Here is a 24251-nt window from a genome sequence, read left to right as displayed (position 1 = left end):
AGGAAAAAGAGCAGACTCATGTAAACAACTTATTTTTATTCAAATCAATTTTTTTATTTAAAATGTTTTTTAATTTTCTAAATTAAATTATACCTTGAAATTAATTTTTGAATTTGAAGATTGAAATAAAAACATGATTCTCCGACTGGAGATCAAACTGGTCCCACACGGCAGACAACTGGCGTTTCCCTTGGAGCTGCCCCCTAGATCCACAAAGACATTCACAAGGAACCGTGAGGTCTGATTGTTTCAGCAGTTGCATCCTGTTGACAGATGCGCTTCCTTATAAACACAGTTCGGCACGTTTTGCTGACACAGTCACGTGATTGTCTTAAAGCAGTACGCGCACCGATGCGAGGATTGCTCTATGAGCTTGGTGCACACGCTGCTGTATCGGTATTGTGGGACCCATCACGAGTACCTTCCTATTACGTTCTTCGTCTTTTGGGAGGAAGAGGCTGCCATGCTCGCTGGAACAATAGGAACATCCAGTTCTGCATCGCTTCTCTGACAGTGAAGCTGGAGAGCTTGTTTACGTGCACCCAATGGATGCTTAGACAGGATCTGATTCTTGAGACGCCGTATTTTTGCAGTAAAATTGTTTGAAATCAAATTTGTTATCTTCATTCAAATTTTTTTAATCCACGTTTCATTTTGAGAGTATTTGGTATGGTGGTCCTCTCATTGGCACCTGGTTTTCTGATGTCAGGTGAGCTTGACCTCCGATGCCTCCTCTGAATGACTGAAATTGAAAGTGGCTTCGCTGCATCCCGCAGACTTTTTCCAAAAACCGACTCACTAGATGTCATCCGTCGTGAGGTTTTCATGCGCCTGACCTCGCTGCTTTCAGGTCTGTTGCCTCTGCAGACAGCCCACAGCTCGCCCTCAAGGCTTAATTTGATTATGATTGGATGGATGTCAGGGCCGCGCTGTTCACCCCCGGCTGAAATCATGTTCCTGCCTGTTATCTGCACCGAATAGCCTCTTTTCTCACTCAAGAAGGGGGAATATTAGCTCCATGGTTTTAGGCAAAACTTGATTTTGAACCCAACAAAAATACAGAAACACAGGAGGTGTGACTCATGCAGACAGAACATCTCTGATAGATGTTTATTTTGTGAACGGACGGTTATCCTGCGAGGATTTGGCACGCCATTTGTTAATGTCCGTGTTTCACTTTTAGCTGCAAAGTCGGCCCCTGCAAAGCTGAGCTGAAGGCTGAGATAAGAGAGTACGCCCTCAGGGGAAGACCTCCACTCCTGCAAGACAGCCCGTCATCCCGTAAATGCCAGCTAAATTAATGTCTGTGTGCTGCCTACATAAGGAGAGACCTGTCAGATGGAACAACTCACACCGCAAGCCTGGGTTTTGTTATGGAACTTTGACACTCTTTTTTTCTTTGTCTTCTCAACAGCACATTTGAAAGATCGCATTCTGAGTGATGGAACGGAGACACGCCCGCGACACAACCTGAAATCCATCGTCTTCCGAGCGACATGTTTCCTAATTGATTTGAAAAATTGATCTAACTGCAAATAGCGTGAGCTGAGTGAGACACTCTGTCTCATTTGCTTAATGAAGCGTGTAATGTTGCTAAATTATTTCGCCTCCAGTATCGAGCTCTTAGGTCTAACTTGGTGAATTGCTTTGAAATAAGTAACTTTTTTTTCATTTGTAACAATGTAGAAGGAAGATGTTTACACTGTCTTAAGGTAAGAGAGTGTTTCAGTAAATTAAATTGACTTTTATTTTATTTATATATATGTTTTATTTATTTATTTTTGCCTCCTCGGTACTGAAAGAAAACAGTCAGGGGCACCTCCCTGCAGAACATTCTGCGGTGAAACAACAAAGCTTTAACACCGTGAACATTGCAACAATGAATATTATCCATGAACGTAAATGCCTGTGCTTCTTTATCATAAACTATTCATATGAAATCTACCGGTATGATAGCCTGCATCATATTATTTCAATATTACAGTCCATGCAAAAAACGTGTCTAGTGATCCCTCACGTCTCCATCACGCTGTCGACGGAGTGAAGAGCAGAACAAAGCCCGTAAATCAGGTTTTAAGAAGTTTTCTGGAGCCAGCAGGAGCCTCAGCTGCAGCTGAGAGAGAGACAATTCCCTCCACGTTCAGTGGGGAATAGACCCGTCATCTCTGCAAACCCTTGAAGAAGCAGAAGAGTGGAACCACATGACACTATCACGCCACAATACGCACTTATCTGTCGAGAAGCAGAGTCGAAAGATAGGAATGCGGGAGCAACATCCTGAAACTGCAGCCTCCCTCAACAAGTTTGTTCTCGGCTTGTTTGTGTCCTGTTGTTGATTTCATATATCAACGACAATCATTTTTGTGTATTTGTTAATATTCCATTCCATCGGTGACTACATCCATAGACTGGTTTTCCCACCAGCTTCAGCCTGCGGACTCTATCTGTCTTATCGTCAAGGTGCCCTGCGGACGTGCCCTGGCACAGGTTTCTGCATTAATACAAGAACAGCACAAACAATGTCTGATTCAACGGATAATATTAATTCACAGAAGAACCTAAAACAAGAAAGTCAATTCAAGTATGTTATTATGATGCAGCTTGTCTTTACGCAAGCTGTTGTTTTTCAGCCTGACGGCGCCAGGCTAGTTCGCATGGATCCTCACAGGTCAAATAAATAGAACACAGGTTTTAATTCCATCTGAGGAGCAGATTGAAGAAGCACCGCTGAAATGATGCAACATCTTTGATTCATTCGTCTGATGAAACACTTGAAGGTCATGTGCCCGACTTCACATAGTGAGCAGCACATTTCTGTCCTGTCTTGTCCAAACATTGGGGCATTTGAACGTGGTTGTTTAAAAAGCTTTGACCTTGTCTCAATCACTGTGAGTCTCCATGCTGAAACTCCACGTTTGACTTTTAGCCGATGTGGCGTTGGATTATACTGAACTTCTCTAATATTCTGCAGTTCAGTTTATGTTTTATTCATTTTCTTTTTATTATTCATCTTAGTCAATTTATAAAATAAAACGCTATTGGCATGGCTCTCAGGTGAGTCACTTGTTGCTCCAGATTGCTGAATCTATTAAAAATAATTGAGGAACTGATGTTTGGGGTGAGAGCACGCAGACTACTGGACTGCAGAGGAGGAAGGTAATTTCATTACAGGAGGATAGTTTGGAAGCAGGCATTAGACTCAAGTGTGTGTGTGTGTGTGTGTGTTTACTAACCATCCACTTTATTCAGGAAAATAATCATTATCATCTACCATGGTTCAGTAACCAGCTTTGACTCCTGTCTTCTCTGACCCCAAAAGTCCTTGGTGATAAATGAGTGAATGGAAGCTTTGATCAGTGGACTAGATCACGTGAGTTAAACGTAGGGCTCGGGGGCCATGTACAGCCTCCCTGTTAATTTCATGTGGTATGTGAGATGAACGACCTTCACCCCCCCCCCTCATCAGCTCCACTGTGTGTGGTAGAGTCAGAGGAGGGTCAGAGCCAAGACAGGATGGGGTCAGTGTGATGCTACCACTGCTACACTTCAGTGTACATGGTATTACCAACAACTCTCAAATCCCCTTTTCACCCCAAAATAGCTCCACATCCACTGAAAAGAAGGCCAGTTTTCTTTCAGTTTGACATCTGCTCCAAATGATCGAGTGTCTCTGCTTTGCCTGTAAAGCATGTTGGGAACAGCATTCAGAAAGTTGTGAAGCATTGCTAGCAAGGTTGCTGGTGGCAGGGACAATGAATATAATGGGTTTTACTCCAGAATAGGCTACTTCAAAACAAATCTGCGACACAGGCTGCGACATTTCTTTTACATCTATAGGTATTTGTCGTTGGTCATGAATCCCTCGTCATTGAGACTTATTCACTTTTGTCCACCGTAGATCAAGCTACTTGCGTTACCTGCTTCAGCTGTTCACGCTAATGTCATCGCTCTGGTTCACTTTTGCAGCTTTTCCTAATTTCTTTCGCTCTATTGAGGGAAGTGGTGATCTAGGTTTCTCATACCAGTGCGCGTGATGCGTTCATGAGTGGCGGAACTTTCGTCAGTTTCTTGTTCCATTAAAAGTATTCAACTGTCGACTGTTTATGTTTGGGTTCCTTTTCATCCTGTTATAACGCTGACCTTGCTGAGATCATTTTGTATGGATGTGTTGGGAGTGGAATTCATTCTGCTTCTTGATCTATGCCGTCTAATGCTACCGTTTCTGATAGCTGATCCATTTAGCCAAATGGAACAGCGTCGATTTGCGGATCATTTTCTTTTTATTTAGGATCAATTGTTCATTTCAACGTTAAAAATCAAGCAAATTCATTTTGACAGAAGCTGATTTTTTAAAACATTGATAATAATAAAAGATGATATTTTCTTTTTTTATTTGGTTTCTTTTTACTCAAAAGATTATGACTAGCTTTGGCTTGTGTGTGCGTTGGAGAGAAGGCGCGTGCGCGTGCGCGTGTGTCAGACGGAAGGAGGAGGATGCAGCGCGTCTGTATCAGATGAGAAGAAAGAGTCACCCAGGATTTCCCTTCCTCCCGCTTCCCAGGAAGAAAAAAACAAAAATGTGATCTATTAATCTTCGTCTGAATCGTTCGCCGCAGGATGCTGAGTCGCGAGAGGAAAGTGATCCAGATGTCATGGAGAGACCGTTTGGAAGACGAAGGGATTTAGAAAATGGGCTAAAATTACGCGCATTCTACCGCATTTTGACGCAAAGTGGAACTGTAACCGGACTTCCCAGGGTTCATGTCTCTCGCTAATGAAGCCGAAGGAATATGAATAACCTGCTGTGACAGAAAGTTTTCGCTGTAATTCTGACACAAAAATGTGGACATTGCGCTCCGAGTGCGTCTTGCAACATCGCTGAGGCATTTAAACTCCACAAACCAAAGAGGCTGAAGTTGGCAGTTGACTGTTCGCGTGATTTAAATGCGATTTGGCTCCCAGAAATCGCGGACAGAAGCGGAGGGTGTTTGTGAAAAGTCCGGAGAGCTGGTCTATATGAAGATCGCCACTCGGCTTCTGGTGTTCCCTCGCAGAAATGCCAGTGCGTGCAGTCACCACCAGGTTCATGTACAAGGGGCTTTGCACTATTCCAGATGTCCTCACCTACCGGACCCCTGTTAGCCTGCCCGAGGACGAAGTGGAAGGTGAGTCTTGCTGGACTGGAAATTTCGCATGTGCATTGCATTATATCTGAATCAGTTCGAGGGACTGTGGAACAAGTTCAGGACCTTGGAGAACTCCACGGTGACCACGCTGACATCCTATAGTAATATGTTCTTTGAAAACACCAAGTCCGTTATCCACGATTTGGATCATGAATTTCTGGAAATGTCACTACAACATGACAATGTTATAATGCCAATGAAATAGAAAATATGTATTTAAAAAGAGCTTTCAACTTGAATTGTAATAACTTGGTCCGGTCTGGTCAGTGACACAATCACTGAAGCCCATCCAAGTCACCTGGTGAGCCAGAGACGAGGGACACCCAGAACCAACTAGTCATGTCGGGTTAAAACACACGCTCAACTATCAGGATAATAATGAGTCAAGGATTTGGAATTAAGCTGTAATAAAGCCACAAAACGAACATTAGCAAATGACCTTGATAATTAATAATGAAAGTATTGATTCTTTTTATTAAACTTAAATGAAGTGCAAGGTGGTGCAGTGGTGCGTTCAAGGACCTCTAAGACGTCCACTGGAAATCTGCACATAAAACGGGACGATTCATTTTGATCTCATTTGGAAATCACAATTTGATCATTAGTGAGCTTAATCTCAGTTGTTAACATTTGTTTTCTCAAGTATGTTTCTCAAAGACAAGTTCCAACCACAGGAAAGTGAAGGAAACACAAATCCATCCTCCTTTAAAGATGAGTCACATGTATTTGTTTACTTTGAGACAGAGATGGTGGGCTTTAGGTCCAGTGAGAGGCACCTGGGACTTTGTGTGTTCCTCAAGGTGCTCAGGTTTCCTCCCACAAAAAGATGAGGTTGATTGATGACTGCAGTGTTTGTAGGTGTGAATGTGTATGTGTGTGGTACTGCAACAGGCTGGTGATCTGTCCAGGGTGTCCCCCCCCACCGCTCATCTTGTGTAGCTGGGAAACACCTGATGAATGAACAATAGCTTTGTAAAAAAAAAAAAAAAGATAACTATAATGAATATCAGTAAAACTAAATATATGTATTGTGATAAAGGGCTTTGTTTACAATGTGCTCACCTGGAAAATGAATGAATCTACTGAACTGGTTTCAGTATTTTGGAATTCAAACTGGCATGGGCTGTGATGTATGTCGACGCCCTGGTGTCGTAGAAGTCGGACCCGACAATGATATTGCACGCAGCGAACAGCCACTCTGGCTATTGTGACCGACAAGAATGAAGAGTTGTGTTTTGTTTTTCGGGAAAAGGGCTTCCACAAAGAGACGAGCGCAGCTGGCTACAATTTGGACCGCAGCCAGACGCCTACAATAAAGAGATAAGTCTGATGAGATCTGGTATCTCCAAAGTCTTTTATGATATCGGAATTCCATTTCCCCTTCCTCTGTCTTTAGGTTGCGCGTCTGCCTGCCCTTGCTTTCATCCGCTCTTTTGACATTGAAAACACACTATCAGCAGTGATGACAAATTTAATTAAAGCGAGACCATCACTTTGAAAGCCTGAATTGAAGAGTCTCATGGAAAAGTGTTTTTGTTCTGCAAGTGCAAAAATAACAAACTTCGAACTGAATCCTCCAAGAAGAGCAATGCTGACACTTTTAGAGAGTTGTGCTTTTGAAAACTCCTTTCACCCGCTTGACCGCTCCATTGTGACTAAACTCTACTGGCGATAGAAGTCACGTCTCCGGGAAGTTGTCATCTACTTAAGGGGCTCCGCTGCGTGGAATTACTATTTCACAGTTTCGCCTTGTGAACTCGCAAATAGAAATTAGTGACTCTAAAGACTTGATAGTAGGGCCTTCATCAGTTTACTGCCAAACATTTCATTTTAAAATGAAATATAGAAATGTACTTGTATCTGTGTTTTCGTGCAACACACTTTCTAAAATGTTGTGTAGTAATACTGACACCGGAGTGACCCCTGTAACGTCATTCGTGAAGGCAGAGTTGGTGGGTAGCAGGTCGAGATAGCAAAGACGGCCTGAGACCAGATTCTTCTTGTGTCTTTTCAACGCTTTTAAATGACCTAACCTAGTCAACTGTACTTTGATTGTTAGCCCAGAATGTAAGGTGCCTTCACTCTCAACAACAAATTCAGTTTTGATGACTTCAACCTTGCAGTTATTGAGACTTGGCCATTTATAAGTACTGTAGCTGGCGAGCTGAAAAAGTCTGGGTCACCCTGCTATGGCGCTATATCTTGCTCAATTCAAGATGATTTCATGAAGTGACAGCTTTCCACTTCGACGTACGCTTTCCACTCTTTTACACTTCATATGTAAACTCTTGGAATTTTGCGATTCAATATTTTTCAACAGTTTTCCATTTTACAATTTCAGTTGCTGTTCTTTTATCTGGTGTTTTACCAGTGGAGGATATAGTCTGAAGAAATGGGTTGGAGTTGAGGGATCAGGACTACAGACATCCAGATTCCATGTTTCTTCCATTCTATGGGTTCTGACATGTTGGCACTTCTTGCCCATTTCTTTCCTCTGCCTCTTATGCGGGCGAAAATTCTTCAATAAGTTTGATGAAATGGTTCACTAGATGGCAGTGTTTAGCATTGAACAGGCCGTTTACTGACAAGTAGGCTGGAAAAAAGTGTTTTGTGTTGCATTATTGCTGGTGGAGAAGTTCTATCTTGATTCATATTTCTTAAAAAAAAAAAAAAAAAAAGTATTTATTTATTTTTTAAGAATTAATAAGGTGTTACTTCATCCAGCTTGGAAACTGCTCTGGGCGATGGAAGTCATATGTTCAGTTGATATTTAATGGTAGGGACAGTTATGAACGCAGCTTTTCCTTGAATGGTTTCTGCTGAGCAACTGTTGCACCCCGACTCAACAGTGGAAAAGAAGCTGCTGACACATCACCAAACGTCCGAGCAAAGGTTTTATATGAGTGATGAGCCATTATAGCCATAATACATGATTAAAATAACCTCATGCAGGTCCCTCTGTGAGCTTCTCGCTGAGCAGTGCGAAGTTGGATGGGGAAAACAAACCTATTCTTATCGCTTCTCAGACCACCACTGCTCCGTCTTTTTACTCCACAAACGACTGCAGCTGACTGGGGTTTGTTTGAATGCAAATTCTTCTCTTTTACATAGAAATAATTCTCACCCGGGCAAATCTTTGCGAAAGAGCGTAGGCGTCTCCAAATCCCCATCCGCACTCTTTTGCTCCACTAATGTCTCGGAAATCAACATACAAATTCATTTTAGGTATGTATGCACATGTAATTATCCAACTACGTTTTCAGACAGAAGTTTGATTGTGCAATGGTTGGTTTCATCACCAGTTGTAATGAAACGAAAATGAATACACAAAAAACGTGATCAACAATACAAACAAACCGTTTGCTGCATTGGTTCACAGGTCTTTACAGTCACACATCAGAGGTGTTGAACACTGTGAGGCTGAACGTGTATATATCAGCTCCAGTCACCCTCACAAAGTCCAGTTTGGGTCATTAGTTTTTACTAAGCAGGATTATTTAACTGGAACTGGAGTTAACATCACAGGACCTCTGGAGGTGCCGTCAGTGATATCACAAACTTACACCACGCTCACAGAAACTGTAGATATCCACTGTAGATATCCACACAGGAGCTCGGCTTGATGCTCTCAATAATGCCCTCGATGTCCGCGTTGTTGAACACTTCCACACGACCACAGTTTACTGCTGCCAAACAAGAAAAAAGGTGATACAAAAAGGGCATTGAAATTGTGCACCAAGCATCCGTAGTATTTAAACAACAACGGAGCAAAAGTTATACAAAGAGACAGAGGTTAAAAGACCTGGGGCTCCACTCTTACTTTTTCCCGACTGCCAGCATCACTGCTCTTACGGAAGCCCCAAGGTGACTTAAGGTGTGCAGCAACTCAAAATTCATTCATTCAACTGATAAAAGACAAATTAGTCACAGCATCACACGAATGACCAGAAGTTGTTCTTGACAAAGGAATGGTCAAGTCTTTCCGTGTTAAGCCCTTTATCTTTCCAGCCTCTTCTCTGAACACTTCCCGATACTCCCGCCCACACTCCGGAACATCTCCCTCACTTTTTGGCTTGGTAATGTTCGCCAGCCAAAACTATCCCTAAGTCGGAACCTTCACATGACCCTTGTATTGTTATAAATGTAATCTGTTTTTTAATTCACTTAAATTATTTATTAACCTCCTCCAACCAAACATCAAAGAACTGCATTTAGGCTCCTACAGAAACTACGTCTTTGTTGTGTGAATGTCTTCTAAAAATAGTGGCTGGAATTGTCCTCAAGATTTTGATCTCCGGTTTTGAGGTGTCTTAGAAGCATTGTTCAGTATGACACAGCCGTAGTATTAAAATGCATTTGTTTCAGCAGCATAAAGAAAACAGTCAGAAATAATTGGTGTTGACTTCTTCTCCCAATTATTTGTTTTTGTTCCGTACGTAATAATGAATATCCCTGACATCTAATGCATGTCGCAACAAAAACTCACTCACAGCAATGGACCAACTCAAAGAACCAAAAATGTGTTACTTTCAGCCGTTACTTAAGCAAACGACACGTCTGAAGCAGTGGAGAAATGAACCTGGAGCTGTGCTCCGGTTCGCCTCCATTGTCCATTGAACAGGCAGGTTTCAGCCACGTTGAATACAAAACTGTACTCAGTAGTCCAAATTAGTTTATGCTGTGTATTTTTGAAGGACGGCAGCAGTCGGACTTTGTCGAGCTATTGTGTTGGTCTGAACATTCTGTGCGGCTGATACATATACTTCTGAAAGTCACTGTGAGAAGATGCTTGACTCTTACTAAAGAAGGTTACTAAAGAAGTCAAGTTCAGTACTGTTGGCATGTGGCGTCTTTTGGCTAAAGAGGAGACAAGTTCCAACCGTGTCTGTCAGAAGAGACACAAGTGGAATTCTATCACAGCGGCCTTCAGTCCAAGGGCTAATCTGTGAGTCAACATGAGGCCCCAATTCCAATCCAACTTTAATCTTATACAACAGTTGAGCTAGCATTTCATGAACAAAGAGCAATCTGCAGAAGAAGGGCCATTTCGTAACTTGGTTCCAGTGTCTGACACACCCTGTCTGGGTTGCCGGGGGTTCTTCAGGAAGACGGCCCTGAGAAGAATTTAATTTCTCTCTTGCTGCAGGAACCCTGACTGTCATTTGCGGCCGACAAACACAAGGACACGGAGACGCCTCATCCTCTCCAGGAGGACATGATACCACAGAATATTACGAGATAAAACGATTACACCAGGAAGGACAATAGACAATGACAAAGTGCTGCACTGCTCCGCCGTGGTAGGATATTGTTCTAAGGAATTACATTTTAATTAGCAGCTAAGGGTGCTATCTGGCTTCATGGCCTCATTAGAATTGCTTGGCCTGCCCCCTGGGACAGTGAGCGTGGGGTGTGGATGACACACTTCGCTGAGGGTTCACCAAGAAACCCCAGCCAAGACGCTCACTGTGCAAGCCGCCATCTATAAATTCGACATCAAAGGCCGACCACTCCTACAGAGGGCAGCTGATTTGTACTTGAAATGAAATTGCTCTTCGCCACTTAAAAGAAGAAAGAGACATGAAACAAAGCCGCATCCTTTTGAAACGTACATATTGCCTGCATTCATTCGATGACACTGGACGCCACACACAGGCTTTCCGTGACACTGACATTGTTGTTTTTGGAGCTCACATTTGAATCAGTATATTTCTGTGCGACGCTTTATTGACTCTCATTAATATTCAAAATGTAGTAGATTGCTTTTGAAATGAATCACAGCGCTGATCCATTTTAATGACTCTGTTTAAGCTGCACAGTTATCACAATGGTGTGCTGAGATTTTATTTTTTTTTTATTCTCACGCCGTGGGACGTTATTTAAAATGAATAAACCGTAGATAATAACATTCAAATTCAACTAACTGACGCTGTGGCTAAACCTGCATGAAATGGATTCATTTCTGGATCTTCTTTTTGAGTGTCCCCTGGTCAGCCACGCTATATTTTAGTTGTGTTTGTTTGAAGAGCCGCGCAGTTGTTGAACCTGTGTGAGTGTTGAGGGATGCCGATGAAGTTCTCAAAGCTCTTAATGAATCCGCCATTTCCGAGGGAATGTTTTTTGAACAGATGGTTGCTCAGGTGGGCCGGGTCGCTGCCAAGACTTCCTGCTCCTGCTTTTACCCTGGTGTCACAAGGCTGCCATCAACCCTGATCAAACGCTCAGACTGTAAATGTGATTCATCCTCACAAGCCCTCGTAATATTAGCTTTATGAGGTTTGAGCCATAAAGGCCCGCTCGGTCTTTGCTGCTGTGAGGAGTTGACAGTGGGCACAGCTGAGCTTTCAGGACATGAAGTTTATGTCAGTGGTGCTGATCGGTCTCGAGAAACTGTGGGTCGAACAGGGTTAACATTTATTGAACTTAGTGAGACTGATCTGGAATAAGAATTTGATTTGAATTGTTGGCTCTCACAACGACTATAAGAGCACCAACTGTTGCAGTGTATTATGGGACTTGGAACATGAGTAATAGGAGGGAAAACAGGTCAGCTGAACCCGAGGCACAAAATCAGAAATAAATGGCTTATTTAACAGTCCATGGCCAACACCAGAAGATCTGTGCGACAGCTCAACAATTTCAGGGGCAAGACAGGTCCAGCCACATGCAGAGGGCCAACAACATAAGGTTCAGTAATGGGCACAAAGGTAGCACTTCTGGTGGTGGTTTTTAAACAGACTTTTTTAGTTAATGATTTAACTAGGAGTGGGGTTTGATTAAAAAAATGATCTAGTTAATTTGAGAATTTGTGAATAATTAATCTCAATTAATTGCAGTTTACTGGTATAGGAATATTTGCCACAAGAAGCCACATTTTTCAATTTGTATCTGGTATATAACTGAATCAAATGATGGACCCATACATACATTTAAACAACAAAATATTGTTTATTTTGCATGAGTTTGACAATGGCACAATAAATCAGGATGGTGTCTATATTCAAGTTTTTATATCACCTTATTTAAACTAAAGCTCTTTTAATGTCTTGAAAATATTTGTTTAAGACTTCCAATGTTATAAGAATTTCAAGTCCATTCAGAGTAGTGGAAACTCTGGCCATTGTGTAGAGAAAAACATCCCTGAACAAAAGATTGCTTTTGTAGTTGTTGTTTATGTTTTCACATGAATGAACTACTGCAATTCCAATATGTTTTCAGATATAGTATAAGGTAATGCTTATATCCTACTACTACTCTTCCAATCTTTAATAGGCGTGAATGGGCTAGAACCAAGGCTAATGGAATCAAACCCACCCCAGCATCCAGAAAAAATAAAACAAAACATCATCTAGTTGTTGAATTTATCTGTACGCAACATAAAGAACAAGACATACTTTTATCATCTGTTCTATATTCTATATTTTGATACAAAGATATGGATTCAAACACACTTCTGAGGTGCACAGGAGAAACTGTGGTGGCCTCTGGGAGCTCCGCCCACCTGGGTTCCCCACAGAAGCATTCAAGTGTAGTGATGTTCACAGCAGATAACAGTCGAATTTATTTTACTAAGCCCAAACTCGATTATATAAAAAAGGAGAGATATTTGGTTGGTGGTAAATCTAATTTAAAGAATGTATGATGTGAAGTGGAGCAGAATCTTTGGCTCGTGACAACACTCCTCGCTTTTTGTGTGCTGTTCAGTTGGTTTGCATTTATTGATATTTATTGATAATATCAATTTATCGAAGCAAACATCACAGCAAGCATAATCTAGTAATGTTTTATTTTATATTACAATGAAGGCTCCATAAATTAACGCATTATTCATAATTTTACGCATTGGTTTATTAACATGGGCAATAATTTCACTGCATATTAATAACATTTTGAAAGACAGAGGGAGGAATGGGAGGTGGCAGCAACAGAAACAATGGAGGCAGGTAGCAGCCTCTTAAATGGAAATTTCATTTTAAATGACTTCCGGATGACAGTGTTGATAAAACCAAAGTTACTTTGATCCGCCGCACTGATTTATCAACGCCATAACTTCGAGTCTCAAATATCATTCGAATGCAACACATCGCAGCTGGCAAATCACCCACGCAAACAAACACTGGAGCGAGCGTTCTGTGGACTACCAGGGCTCTCACACGTTCAGGAGGTGATGCGCATTTAAACAATTTCACATGGTGACACTCAAGATCATCCACCAGGTGAAACCGCAGTGGAAAAGTGGGCAGTGGTCGATGGAACGGAGTTCACCTCATACTGCAAGCAGTCCACTGGTCAGGTGACGAAACTGAGAAAAAGATACCCGTGTTACCTGTAAAATAAACATATTCACTTAAATTTAAACACAGCCGGATCAGCTCAAGCAGTTAGCGCAAGTAGCTCAGTAATAGTTGTCACTGTCCAACCACCGACCTTGCACATCGCGTCGGGTTTTGAATGACAAATTACTTTTATATGCGCCATGTTGAAAAGGATTTACTGCGTTGAATGAATGGAGTTATATTGTACTTCTGCTTCTGGGACTTTCTTTTGAGCAGCATATTTGACTCCAACCTGTCAAAGACTGAAATGCACCATTCTTTATGACATTGTTTAGGTCAGAATGTCGGGACCAGAGGGACTCAACGCTAGATGGCAGTGAGTTGGTGCATGTGGTCTGTCTTTTATCTGCTTCAGTATCGCAAATAAAATATTCGTTTTTTCCCCTCATGAGAGTTGCAGTACAAGGAAAAAAAAAAAAACGTAATCCCTATATTCATATTCCTGTCACGAGCTGAGATAGCAACTATTTCAGTCCTCTCCAACACACTGTATTCAAATGGCATACGCCATCTAACAGCCATGTGTTCACTCGATAAACTGATCCACCAGCTGTCGCTGATGACATGAGCCTGAAGTGGACATAAAGTGAGTCTCACAAAAGTGCTATTTATGAGTTTTATCATTCAGTTTGACAAAGGGTAAATATTTATTATCAACTTCTTTGATATCCAGTGCCTGCTAGTGAGTCGTTTTATTTATTTCATTCCTTATTTTGTTTTAAAATAAAAATTACACTATAACAGTTTATCAGATTCCTATTTTAAGATGTTTCACAAATGTTTACAAGCTCAGACAGCTATGTATTTTGAACTTGGAGTAAGATGTTTTTGCTGCACGATTTTTTTTGCATGTGATTAATCGCGATTAATCACACAAAAAAGTTATGCTTTATTATTACTCCCAATTTAAAACATCCATCATTGCCCAGTATAACAGAGAAAATATACAAATAAATAATTTCCTTTACTTCACAGTAATAGTCTGAGCAGCGTGAATAACTGCATATATTGCATTGCAGGTATCAAAAAATGTTGTGTACAGCTGTACAAAAAAGCATCTCAAAATAATGCGAAATACGTGACAAGCACGAGGTCGAAAACAGCAGACAATCAAAGAGCACATGTTAAAACTGATAAGACCCTTATTTTACGCTCGAGCGGTCCGGACGACCTGGCAGGGAACGCTCTCGGAAATCTTTTACAAAGCTTGAATCCCTGCGCACTGCATCCCTGACAGAGGACGTGAACCGTGTTTATAGATTGCTGCCAGCAGGAGAATCCCACCGACATCAGGCATTGTAGCAGTGTGTGAATGGCTTCAGCAACGACAATTAATGTTGGTATGCAGAAGAGATCCTCTTTTGTGTTCATGAATGGAGCCACTTTTTGAAGAAATGCTGTTCAAAGAATTAATAAATTTGTGATGAGAGCGCATTCAGTGGTGCAGAGAAATGGAATATACTATTGAGAATGCTTATTGTCAATATGAATATTTACCAGGATTTCTTTTTGTTGTGTTGTGATTACGCTCTGCTTCCCCGTGAAAGTCCACCAACGTCTTCACAACCTACAAGGAGCTGAGTTTGAAATGAGGAATTCAGTTCAGTGCTACTGTGTACATGAAGAAACTTCAGTACACAACAGTATCATGTGTGAGAAGCAGTGATGCAATATTTTACTTAGTTGCTACAGTTACGAAAGCGTTTTTATCTGATGAAATTCATTCTGATCTGAGATGAAATCTTCTCTGTTTATGTGACACTAAAATAATTTCACCCGTCTGATCTGGCATGCACATTATCGTCAACCCTACTGAAAATAACTGGAAGCGATTAAGAGACTCTTCCTTAATGGGACTTGCTCTCCGCCTTGGTTAGCAAAACGCCATCCGTATCATTGCACCATTTCTTTTATTTATCTACTTCTTTCACACTACTTTTAAACTACTTTTTCTCCCACTGCTGCAAGCAGTTGCTGGCTGTGCTTTTGCTATTGATGCAGCAGCGTCAGCTGCCGTACAGGTCATATGGGCGGACTGAGCGGGAGGAATCGTATTTGAGACGTAGTCTAGGTCACTGGTGGAACAAACTCAGCCAAGACAAGAGACGTGAACAGGGGCATGCGGCGCTGGTACAGTCCACGATCTGTGTAACCTTGAATTTACTGTGGAAGCTGCGCGGAGAGGTTCCGGACTGAGACTAGGACGGAACACGCTGATCCCTCGCTAAAAGTGACCAATAACTTGTGTAAGGATAATTTGGCTATAGCATCCTGTGTGACATGCTTGCTCCGTCCTTTCCTTCAAGAATGCAATGATATACAACCACTGATTCTAAAAAAAATAAATCCTTTGAAGTGACTCTCCCTTATTTAGCAGGATTCCGTTTTATTCAAAACGCACAGGAATGGGTCATTTCTTTGAGAAATAGTTGCAACTGCTGTGAAACGTTTTTATTCAGATCAGACATGGCCACGATTACATGACGGCTGAGAAAACCAAATTATTTTTAGACCTTTAAAATACATGCCAACATTTTAGTCAGACTATTGGTGAGATTTATTTATTAATTTATTTATTTTTATGCAGAAATGAGTGTGAACCCGGTGAAGGCGAGGATGACACGCCATGATGGTGATGGTGTTGAACCATCATTGTACCTCTTTAGTTAAACTCATTCAACATGCTTGCTGCATTCACAGCTCCTCGCTACCTGTCAGCCCAGTCTTCTTACCCCAGTGACAGTTGAACTGAAGACCTCACAGCGCCACCCCCTGTCACAGTTCATGATTGTGAGAGCTTCCTCTCCCCTACTGTAATGCTAGCATGATCCTCATTATGCGCATGTTGTAAAAATATTTATTGCTGTCTGAAGGAGCTCCATTGTGTCTTTGTGGATCTGGAGAAAGTGTATGACAGAGTGCCAAGAGAAGAGTTGTGGAATTGTATGAGAATGTCAGGAGTGACAGAGAAGTGTGTTGGAGTGGTGCAGGACATGTATGCCAGGTGTAAGATAGTGGTGAGGTGTGCTGCAGGTGGAACAGAGGAGTTGAAGGTGGAGGAGGGACTACACCAAGTCTCAGCTCTGAGCCTCTTCTTGTTTGTCATTGTGATTGACAGGTTGACAGATGAGGTTAGACAAGAAGCCCCTTGGACCATGATGTTTGCAGATGACATTGTGATCTCTGCTGAGAGCAGGGAGCAAGTAGAAGATATGCTAGAGAGGTGGAGGTATGTCTTAGAAAGGAGAGGAATGAAAGTTAGCCACGGTAACACAGAATCCATGTGTGTGAATAAGAGGGAGCCAAGTGGACAGGTGAAGTTACAGAATGCAGAGATAAAGAAGGTGGGGAATTTATAGTACTTGGGCTCAACTGTCCAGGAGAGTGTGAGAAAGAGGTGAAGAAGCGGGTCCAGGCAGGATGGAATAACTGGAGAAAAGTGTCAGGTGTGATGTGTGACAAAAGGGTGTCGGCAAGGATGAAAGGGAAAGTGTCCAAAAGGGTGGTGAGGCCAGCAATGTTGTATGGTTTGGAAACAGTGGCACTGAGGAAAAGACAGGAGGCAGAGCTGGAGGTAGCAGAGATGAAGATGCTGAGCTTCTCTCTGGGAGTGAGCAGGATGGATAGGATCAGGAAGCAGTAGATCAGAGGGACAGCACATGTGCTCAGGTGTTTAGGAGACAAAGTCAGAGAGGCTAGATGGAGATGGTTTGGACATGTACAGAGGAGAGAGAGCCAGTACATTGGTAGGAAGATGTTGAGGTTGGAACTGCCAGGCAGAAGGTGGAGAGGAAGGCCAAAGAGGAGATTGATGGAGGTGGTGAAGGAGGACATGAGGTACGTAGGTTTGAGAGAAGAGGAAGCAGAGGACAGGGTGAGATGGAGGAAGATGATCCGCTGTGGCCAACCCTGAAGGGAGAAGCCCAAAGAGAAAGAAGTTAAATCATGCGACGCAGCAAATTATGTTGAAGCGCTAAAACAATGCTGTGGAAGCATTTGAGACACGCGGCAGCTGTGACTCCCAAAAAATATAGCGCTCCCTTCATGGTCAAAGACAAATATCTGATCATAACAGATGATCCCGGAAGATTCACTGCTTCACTCTTACAAGATGTTAATTATCCGTCTGTGTCCTTTCTTTCCCCTTTGCTGTCTGTGGGAAACACCAGCATTGAATTTACGTCTCACCTCTGAAGGGAAACACAAAGACACCAATGCATGAAATACCGGCTTTTGTCCTTCACAGTGGAAGGAGCGACAGGTTATGGAAAATGACATCTGTGGTTCTTGTTAGCAAAGCTGTACAGACTTGAGATTCATTGAAATTCCGATGTTATTACGATGCAAATGTGAGCAACAATCACCAGGCTGTGTTTTTCCAAGGCCTTGGTTATTCGCTATGATAGATGAGGATGAGCATGCAGATTCTGGGCCACATGATCCACCTCGTGTCAGTGAGTTGCATTACCAGCTAGGAAGCAATCTCCAATCATTTCAAAATCCAATGCCTAACTGTCACTTCTGGAATACAGATTAAAGCCGAGCAAATCACAAAAATGTCTCCAAAGGTTTAGCACCCACTGTAGCTCATAAAGGCATTCTATTGTGCGTTTATATCCGGAAGTAGGTCGTGATGTTTATTGATTCAGTTGATCATGAAGTTTCGAAGATTAAATAAGCTTTTGTTGATTTTTCTGTATTACAGTTCACTGTGAGACATATGTACATCAAGGGGTGCACAGAGATCATGATTATGAACAAATAAAATGAATTAAACAACTGCCATGGCAATCGCATTGGCAGATTGCAAAATCCTTGATAAATTCTCTTTGCTGGACTTGTTACCGTGACAACAGGCGCCAAAACCTCGCTCCACGATAGACGTGGGTCACTAGTCAACTATGACACATTTAAGGACTCTGTTCTCCAGAGAAAACTGGCAGCTGTTAGCACTACCAACGTCAAAATGGTCGCTCTTTGTCTTAAAGTTGATGACATCATTCCGTGTCTGTCTCACCTTTTTTCAGAGACTTTTTTTAGGACGTGATGCATTTAGTCACTCTGCTTTGCACTAAAGGGGGTAAAACTAATGAAATTGTTCGTCACCTGATGTTGACATATTTACTGAGGAACTCGAGCCCTGGTTTCAGCTGTCACCTCATAGCAGGGTGGCTGTGAGTTCAGGCCTCTTACACGCGTCTCCTCAGGGTGCTGCGGCGTCTTACCCAGTTCATTAGTGACTCCACTTTTCTGTCGCGGAATTAATACTTTTTGACTTGTCGTGTGTGTGTACCCTTTTGGAAGTACGCAACCTTGGTGTCACCCCCTTCTGCTGAAACAGCAACATCTTGTGATCCAGACCTGGGCGAGAGACCGACGTGCACGAGGGCCAGATAACTGACAGGGTGAAAATGCTTTCAAGTACTACAGCACCAGTCAGTAGTATGTCATTTATTCTATAGTCATTGAAGTGCATTGACTGTGACGGTTCTAAGACGGGAGACCCAAGTGCAGCGGGAGGGAGGCGAACAAGTCCGATAAATAAAATAAAACAATCCAGGCATATAAACAAGCGTCCATAAGCGCAACCAAACCAGAGTCCAGGGCACAGAAATAAGTCTGAAGAACTGGAGGAGAGGAAGAACGGAGAGCAGGCACAGACACACTGAAAAACAAAGGAGTCAGAAACACTTAAACTCAGAACGCATGAGGAAAAAACATCCACAGTGAGGAAAAGAGTCATTCACGAAGGAGGCGCAGCTGGTCATACTAGGACGCGCAAACACAACAAACTGACGGTTGTCTTCTGGTCGGCGTTCAAGTCGAGCGGTAGATGATGAGATGATTGGGCTCAGGTGTGTGTGTGTGTGTGTGTGTGTGTGTGACACCTGTATGGCGGAGGAGAGAGATGTGGGACCCAGAAGCCGTCCAAAACAACAAGACAAGACAAGACACAAGACTAGATGGACTAGATGAAGCCCTTGTAACAGACCTGTTCCATATTGTGACCCATTTGGAAATGGAACTGCCCACATTGGCTCTAATACATGATGGTCCGTATCAAGTAAAAGTTTCCATAAGTTCAGACCAAACTATTCTCCTTCTCTGGGTCGCCAAATAATAAGGTTGACAGCACCTTAAGCGAGTTGTACGTGAGTGTACTGTGTCTTCTCTGTTCCGAATGATTGTGTTAAGAGTAAATAAAGGAGAAGACCATAAATCTCCCCAAGCAGAGGAAGGTAGAGGTGAATTGCAAATTTGTCTAACTCCTGATGACAATGTGAATTATGGCATTTCTTCCAAGTACTGTGTGTCCTCTTGAGACCTCGGAGAGCACTGGGAAATGTTCAAGTGTCAAAGCCCTTCTTGGCATTTGAGTGATTTAACAGCCATGAAAGGACGTGTTGCAAAATGAAGTGCAGTTACATGCACAATATTTAAGGAGATTATCAGAGTTTTATTGTTGTGATGTACAGTATTCAGGGTGTGTCAAAGCTGGCCCAAGTGGACTTTTATTATGTTGAAGTGTGCCAATTAAATGCCACTAAAAAGTCTTTAGTGTGGTCAGTAGAGGGCGCCAGGGGACAGCCCCGCCATTTGCAAAAGTATATTGATAATAGAAAATGAAAAAATAAACTAATAGTGAAAATAATATGCTGCTTTTAGAGGAGCAAGATAAATATTATATTTACAATAAGTTCCATTCATCAGTGTGTCGTATCACTGACGTATTTCCGCCTCAGAGCACAGAAATCTGTAGCTCTCCATGTGCAATAGATCCTCATCTCTGTCATGAAGCAGGATGATGTACAGAACTGAGAAGGCTTTTCGATTCAGTGTGGCCGGTTGACTGGTCACGTTGCAGGAGACCAAATGAAAATTTGAAAACAAAATGTTCATCACATAGAAATCTTTGTGGAAACGGTGAGTAATGACGAGCACCAACTTACAAACCAACATAACTCATTTATTTTAGTTATTTTATCAATTGACTTCTTTTTTTTCTGATATAATATTTGTGTCTGACTGCTAGTTGAATGTGAGCAATTTCGACATGTTATATTAAATATGAATTTTTAGCTGGAGATTTTACACTTCCAACCATTCACCATAACATAAATTTAGAGTAATATGAAACTGTGTAAGAATAGTTACAGATAGACAGATAGATAGATAGATAGATAGACAGACAGACAGACAGACAGACAGACAGATAGATAGATAGATAGACAGACAGACAGACAGACAGACAGACAGACAGACAGACAGACAGACAGATAGATAGATAGATAGATAGATAGATAGACAGACAGATAGACAGATAGATAGATAGACAGACAGACAGACAGACAGATAGATAGATACTGACAGATAGATAGACAGACAGATAGATAGATAGATAGATAGATAGACAGACAGACAGACAGACAGACAGATAGATAGATACTGACAGATACCACCTCCTGTGATCATCCTCTTCTCTTAACTTCCTGTGGCGTCTTCACTTTCAGCCACCTCCTGCTGGATTAACTCTATTAACGTCTCCTGTGCAAAGTCAGAATCATTACTGAAGGTGAAATGGGTTTTTTTCTTCACTGAACTGGACAATCACAGTGGGGCTCTCTCGGTTGTGGCGCCGCTTTTTGTTCAGGGACACAACCCTTAGATTCCCATTGAACGCTGAAGAATCCTCTCGAGGGTTATCTGGTGCTGAGAAATGCTGGATGTGTGACAGACCGAAGTAAACGCTGTAGATTTCTTGTTGGTCCTTGAAACGCAGTGAGAAGGCTCAGCAGCTCTCTTCATGTCATTGGACGTGATGGATTACTCTGACAGGAAACATCAATGAAGGGGTGTAACGGGTCACTAAATATGAAGATTGAATCAATAGATAGAGTTCATAGGGCTGAGGTACGTTTGATTATCTTACACCATTATATACATGAAACCTTGCAGTAGAGGCCCACGGCTACTGCCTTTGATCCCCGCATTTGTAGTCATTTGCTACGTTGGGTGACAGGCAGGGCGCTACCAGTCCAGGGTGTCCCCCACTCTCACCCCTAGCTAGGATTAGCTCCTGCTCCCCGTGACCCTGAGTGTATTTTACTTATTTTGTTTGTTTTTTTTCATCCGCCGTACTCCTCACCATTAGAAAGAAGAGACTTGAAATATAGATTTTCTATTCAAGTTTCTAAGTCTCTATTGAGTTTAGTATTGTTTCCGCGTTAAAATTGTTAAAATAATAAGGTTATATTCTTTATGAACGCAATCATCATAATGAAAGTACTAGAAAAGCAGACTGCTAAGTATTATTGTTCAGTATTCTGTTGTTATTATTCTTTTTTTTGTCCCCCCCCCCAAAAAAAAAATAAGGCAACTGTTTATATTGTATTTTATTTTGGAAAATGTTGCTGTTGAAAAAGTAAAATGGTAGAGCATGGTGAGATCATGAATACTGTGAACAGAATAGAGTTCAACTAACACATCATCTCATCTGACAGAGATTTCTGACTGATTATCAGCTTTTTAAACCACTGAATCTGTGTGACGCTCAGCCAAGTCATGTCTCTCTCTCTTTGGGCCAAGCGCCATATTTCGGGATTTCCAGTATTATTTGGGTGAGAGAGCCTGAATTGCTTTTCTGCCGCTGCCAGATTCACAAGCTCTTTGCCAATGGCCGACACCACCAAGCGCCCAGGCCCTGAGCCTCATCACCCAGGTTTTTCATTGAGTGGGAATCATCCTCTTTCGGACAGAAAGGGTGGGGGGTCTTTTAGACCCCATGTTATGTGTTGTCTCTCTTGGAAGGCCAAAGGTCTTTCAAATCCCAGATTTAGACTGTGTCCCATTTCTCCCCCTAACACTAGCACTGAACACTAGCACTTGGTTCTGAGCGCCCTCCACTATGAAGTTCCCTCTGACAACCAAGTGAAGTGAATGACATCCCTAAGAATTGGGACAACGCTTCATGACGTCACCCGTAAAGACAACGTGTCATTGGCTGCCGTGCTGTTTTGTTTCCTGCATATCCAATGTTAGACACGTTTTGTAAACACCAGCCATTGCCATTGGGACACACTACACTGACACGTGACCCGCAAAACCCAGTGTTAGGGTCAAAAACGAGTGTTAGGGTGAGAAATGGGCCGCAGTCATTTTGACTTCAGACTGGCCACACTGCTCTCTTTGAAGTTCCAGACAAATGCTCTTCGATTTATCTCACTTTTGAGCCGCTAATAGAAGGTTTGTGAAGTTTCCAAAGACTGTGTCCTCAAAGTGGGGCGTTTGGGTTCAGGCTGAAAAAATTGGAGCGAATGATCTATTTCACTCAGATAAGTGAAAGTCACAGGCGCTAATCTATCAAGTATACCTCAAACAATCTCGTCCACCTTGAAGAGCAAACATCAGCAATCCTGTTTGCTTTCAGGGAGACAATCTGCATTCCCATTTTACCGGCAGCTGTTGGTCCAATCTGCTCGGAAAAGTGTCAATATTTCACTCAGTTCTTGCATGACAGACTATGATGAATGGCGTTATTGTCCAAGTAAATGAAACATGGGTGTCATGTCTCCCTTCCTGCTTCACTGTTAAAACATTACACGGACAAATATTGCCTTGATATGTCATATCAGTCATGAGACCAAAACAACTGAGCTGCATTAAATCAAACAAAAATGATACACCAAACTCTATCAGTCCCACAAACCTGTCTTTATATACTTTATCTCTGACTCATAACTCGATCTTCCGTGCTTATTTTCTTTAAACCACAAATGTCAAACACAGAGAGATTTAGTTTGGTCCACAAGAGCCTGAAATTACGTCAATGAAAGGGACTTTGAAAAAGTGGGAAAGCAGATCTGTGTGTATACAACATGCTTAGAGAATAACTAATGTTCGAGCACATGTTGCAGGAAAACAGGAAATAATGAAGACCATTGAGGTCTGTGTAGCTTCCACAGACACACAAGGGGGAAAACAGGTCGAAATGGAACAACCAGAACAAAATCAAAATGAAAGCAGGACATGACAAAAATCTACTTTTACAACTTTGAATTCAATAATTGTCACAAATGAGTTAGTTATACAAGCAGAAACAAGAATGGTATCACATTCCGGTAGACTCGAAGTCCAGTTTATAGAAGTAGATGTATGGTTAATATAGCTTCCCTTACCCATCCCACCCTGCCTGCACTCTGTGCTTCACCTCCCCTCAGCTCTAAATGAGAATAAACACGAGAGTTAGTTATAATTCTTACAGTAGCTCATTTGGTTTCTATAAATCCTCAAAGCATGAGGAACTCGATGAATATTAACAAACTAAAATGTAACATGAGATAAACTGAGCTGTTCTTGAACATTTTACCATAGTACAAACCGCGTTATCCCAGAAATACTGTTTTGATTTCTTAGACATCAGTTGTGCGATTTAACTGATCATTCTTTAGTAATGCAAAGTGGCAATGTCGACAGGCGACAGTTGAGTAGTGAATAATGATGGCCACAGCATCTTCTCACAATGAAAGTCAGTTCTTCATAATTTGAACAGAACCTCATTGTGTGCCTGTAGACCAGACCAAAGCAAAGTGCGGCCCGGGGGCCATATGTGGCCCGATGCCTGTGTTTGACGTCAGACTCAAACTGTTAGACTGTTTGACGTGGCCCTTTTGATGTCAGACATTTTTTGGAAATTTTTGTGTTTTTCATGTTCCTCAAAATACATTGAAGG

The 24251-nt window shown here is 42.0% G+C and overlaps 1 protein-coding gene across 1 annotated transcript in view; it reads left to right on the top strand.

The window, feature by feature from the left end:
* The first annotated feature begins 4493 nt into the window (after positions 1–4493).
* The window catches only part of cabp7b (calcium binding protein 7b), a 30253-nt gene continuing 10495 nt past the window's right edge, over positions 4494–24251 (top strand). The window contains exon 1 of the mRNA XM_053849733.1: positions 4494–5165. Coding sequence (XP_053705708.1) covers positions 5057–5165 — 109 coding nt within the window. The 5' untranslated portion in view covers positions 4494–5056. The remainder of the gene's footprint in view (positions 5166–24251) is intronic.

Source organism: Synchiropus splendidus, chromosome 1 (genome assembly GCF_027744825.2).
Source record: "Synchiropus splendidus isolate RoL2022-P1 chromosome 1, RoL_Sspl_1.0, whole genome shotgun sequence".
NCBI classification, from domain to species: Eukaryota; Metazoa; Chordata; class Actinopteri; order Syngnathiformes; family Callionymidae; genus Synchiropus; species Synchiropus splendidus.
This window is presented reverse-complemented; position numbering and strand designations above follow the sequence as displayed.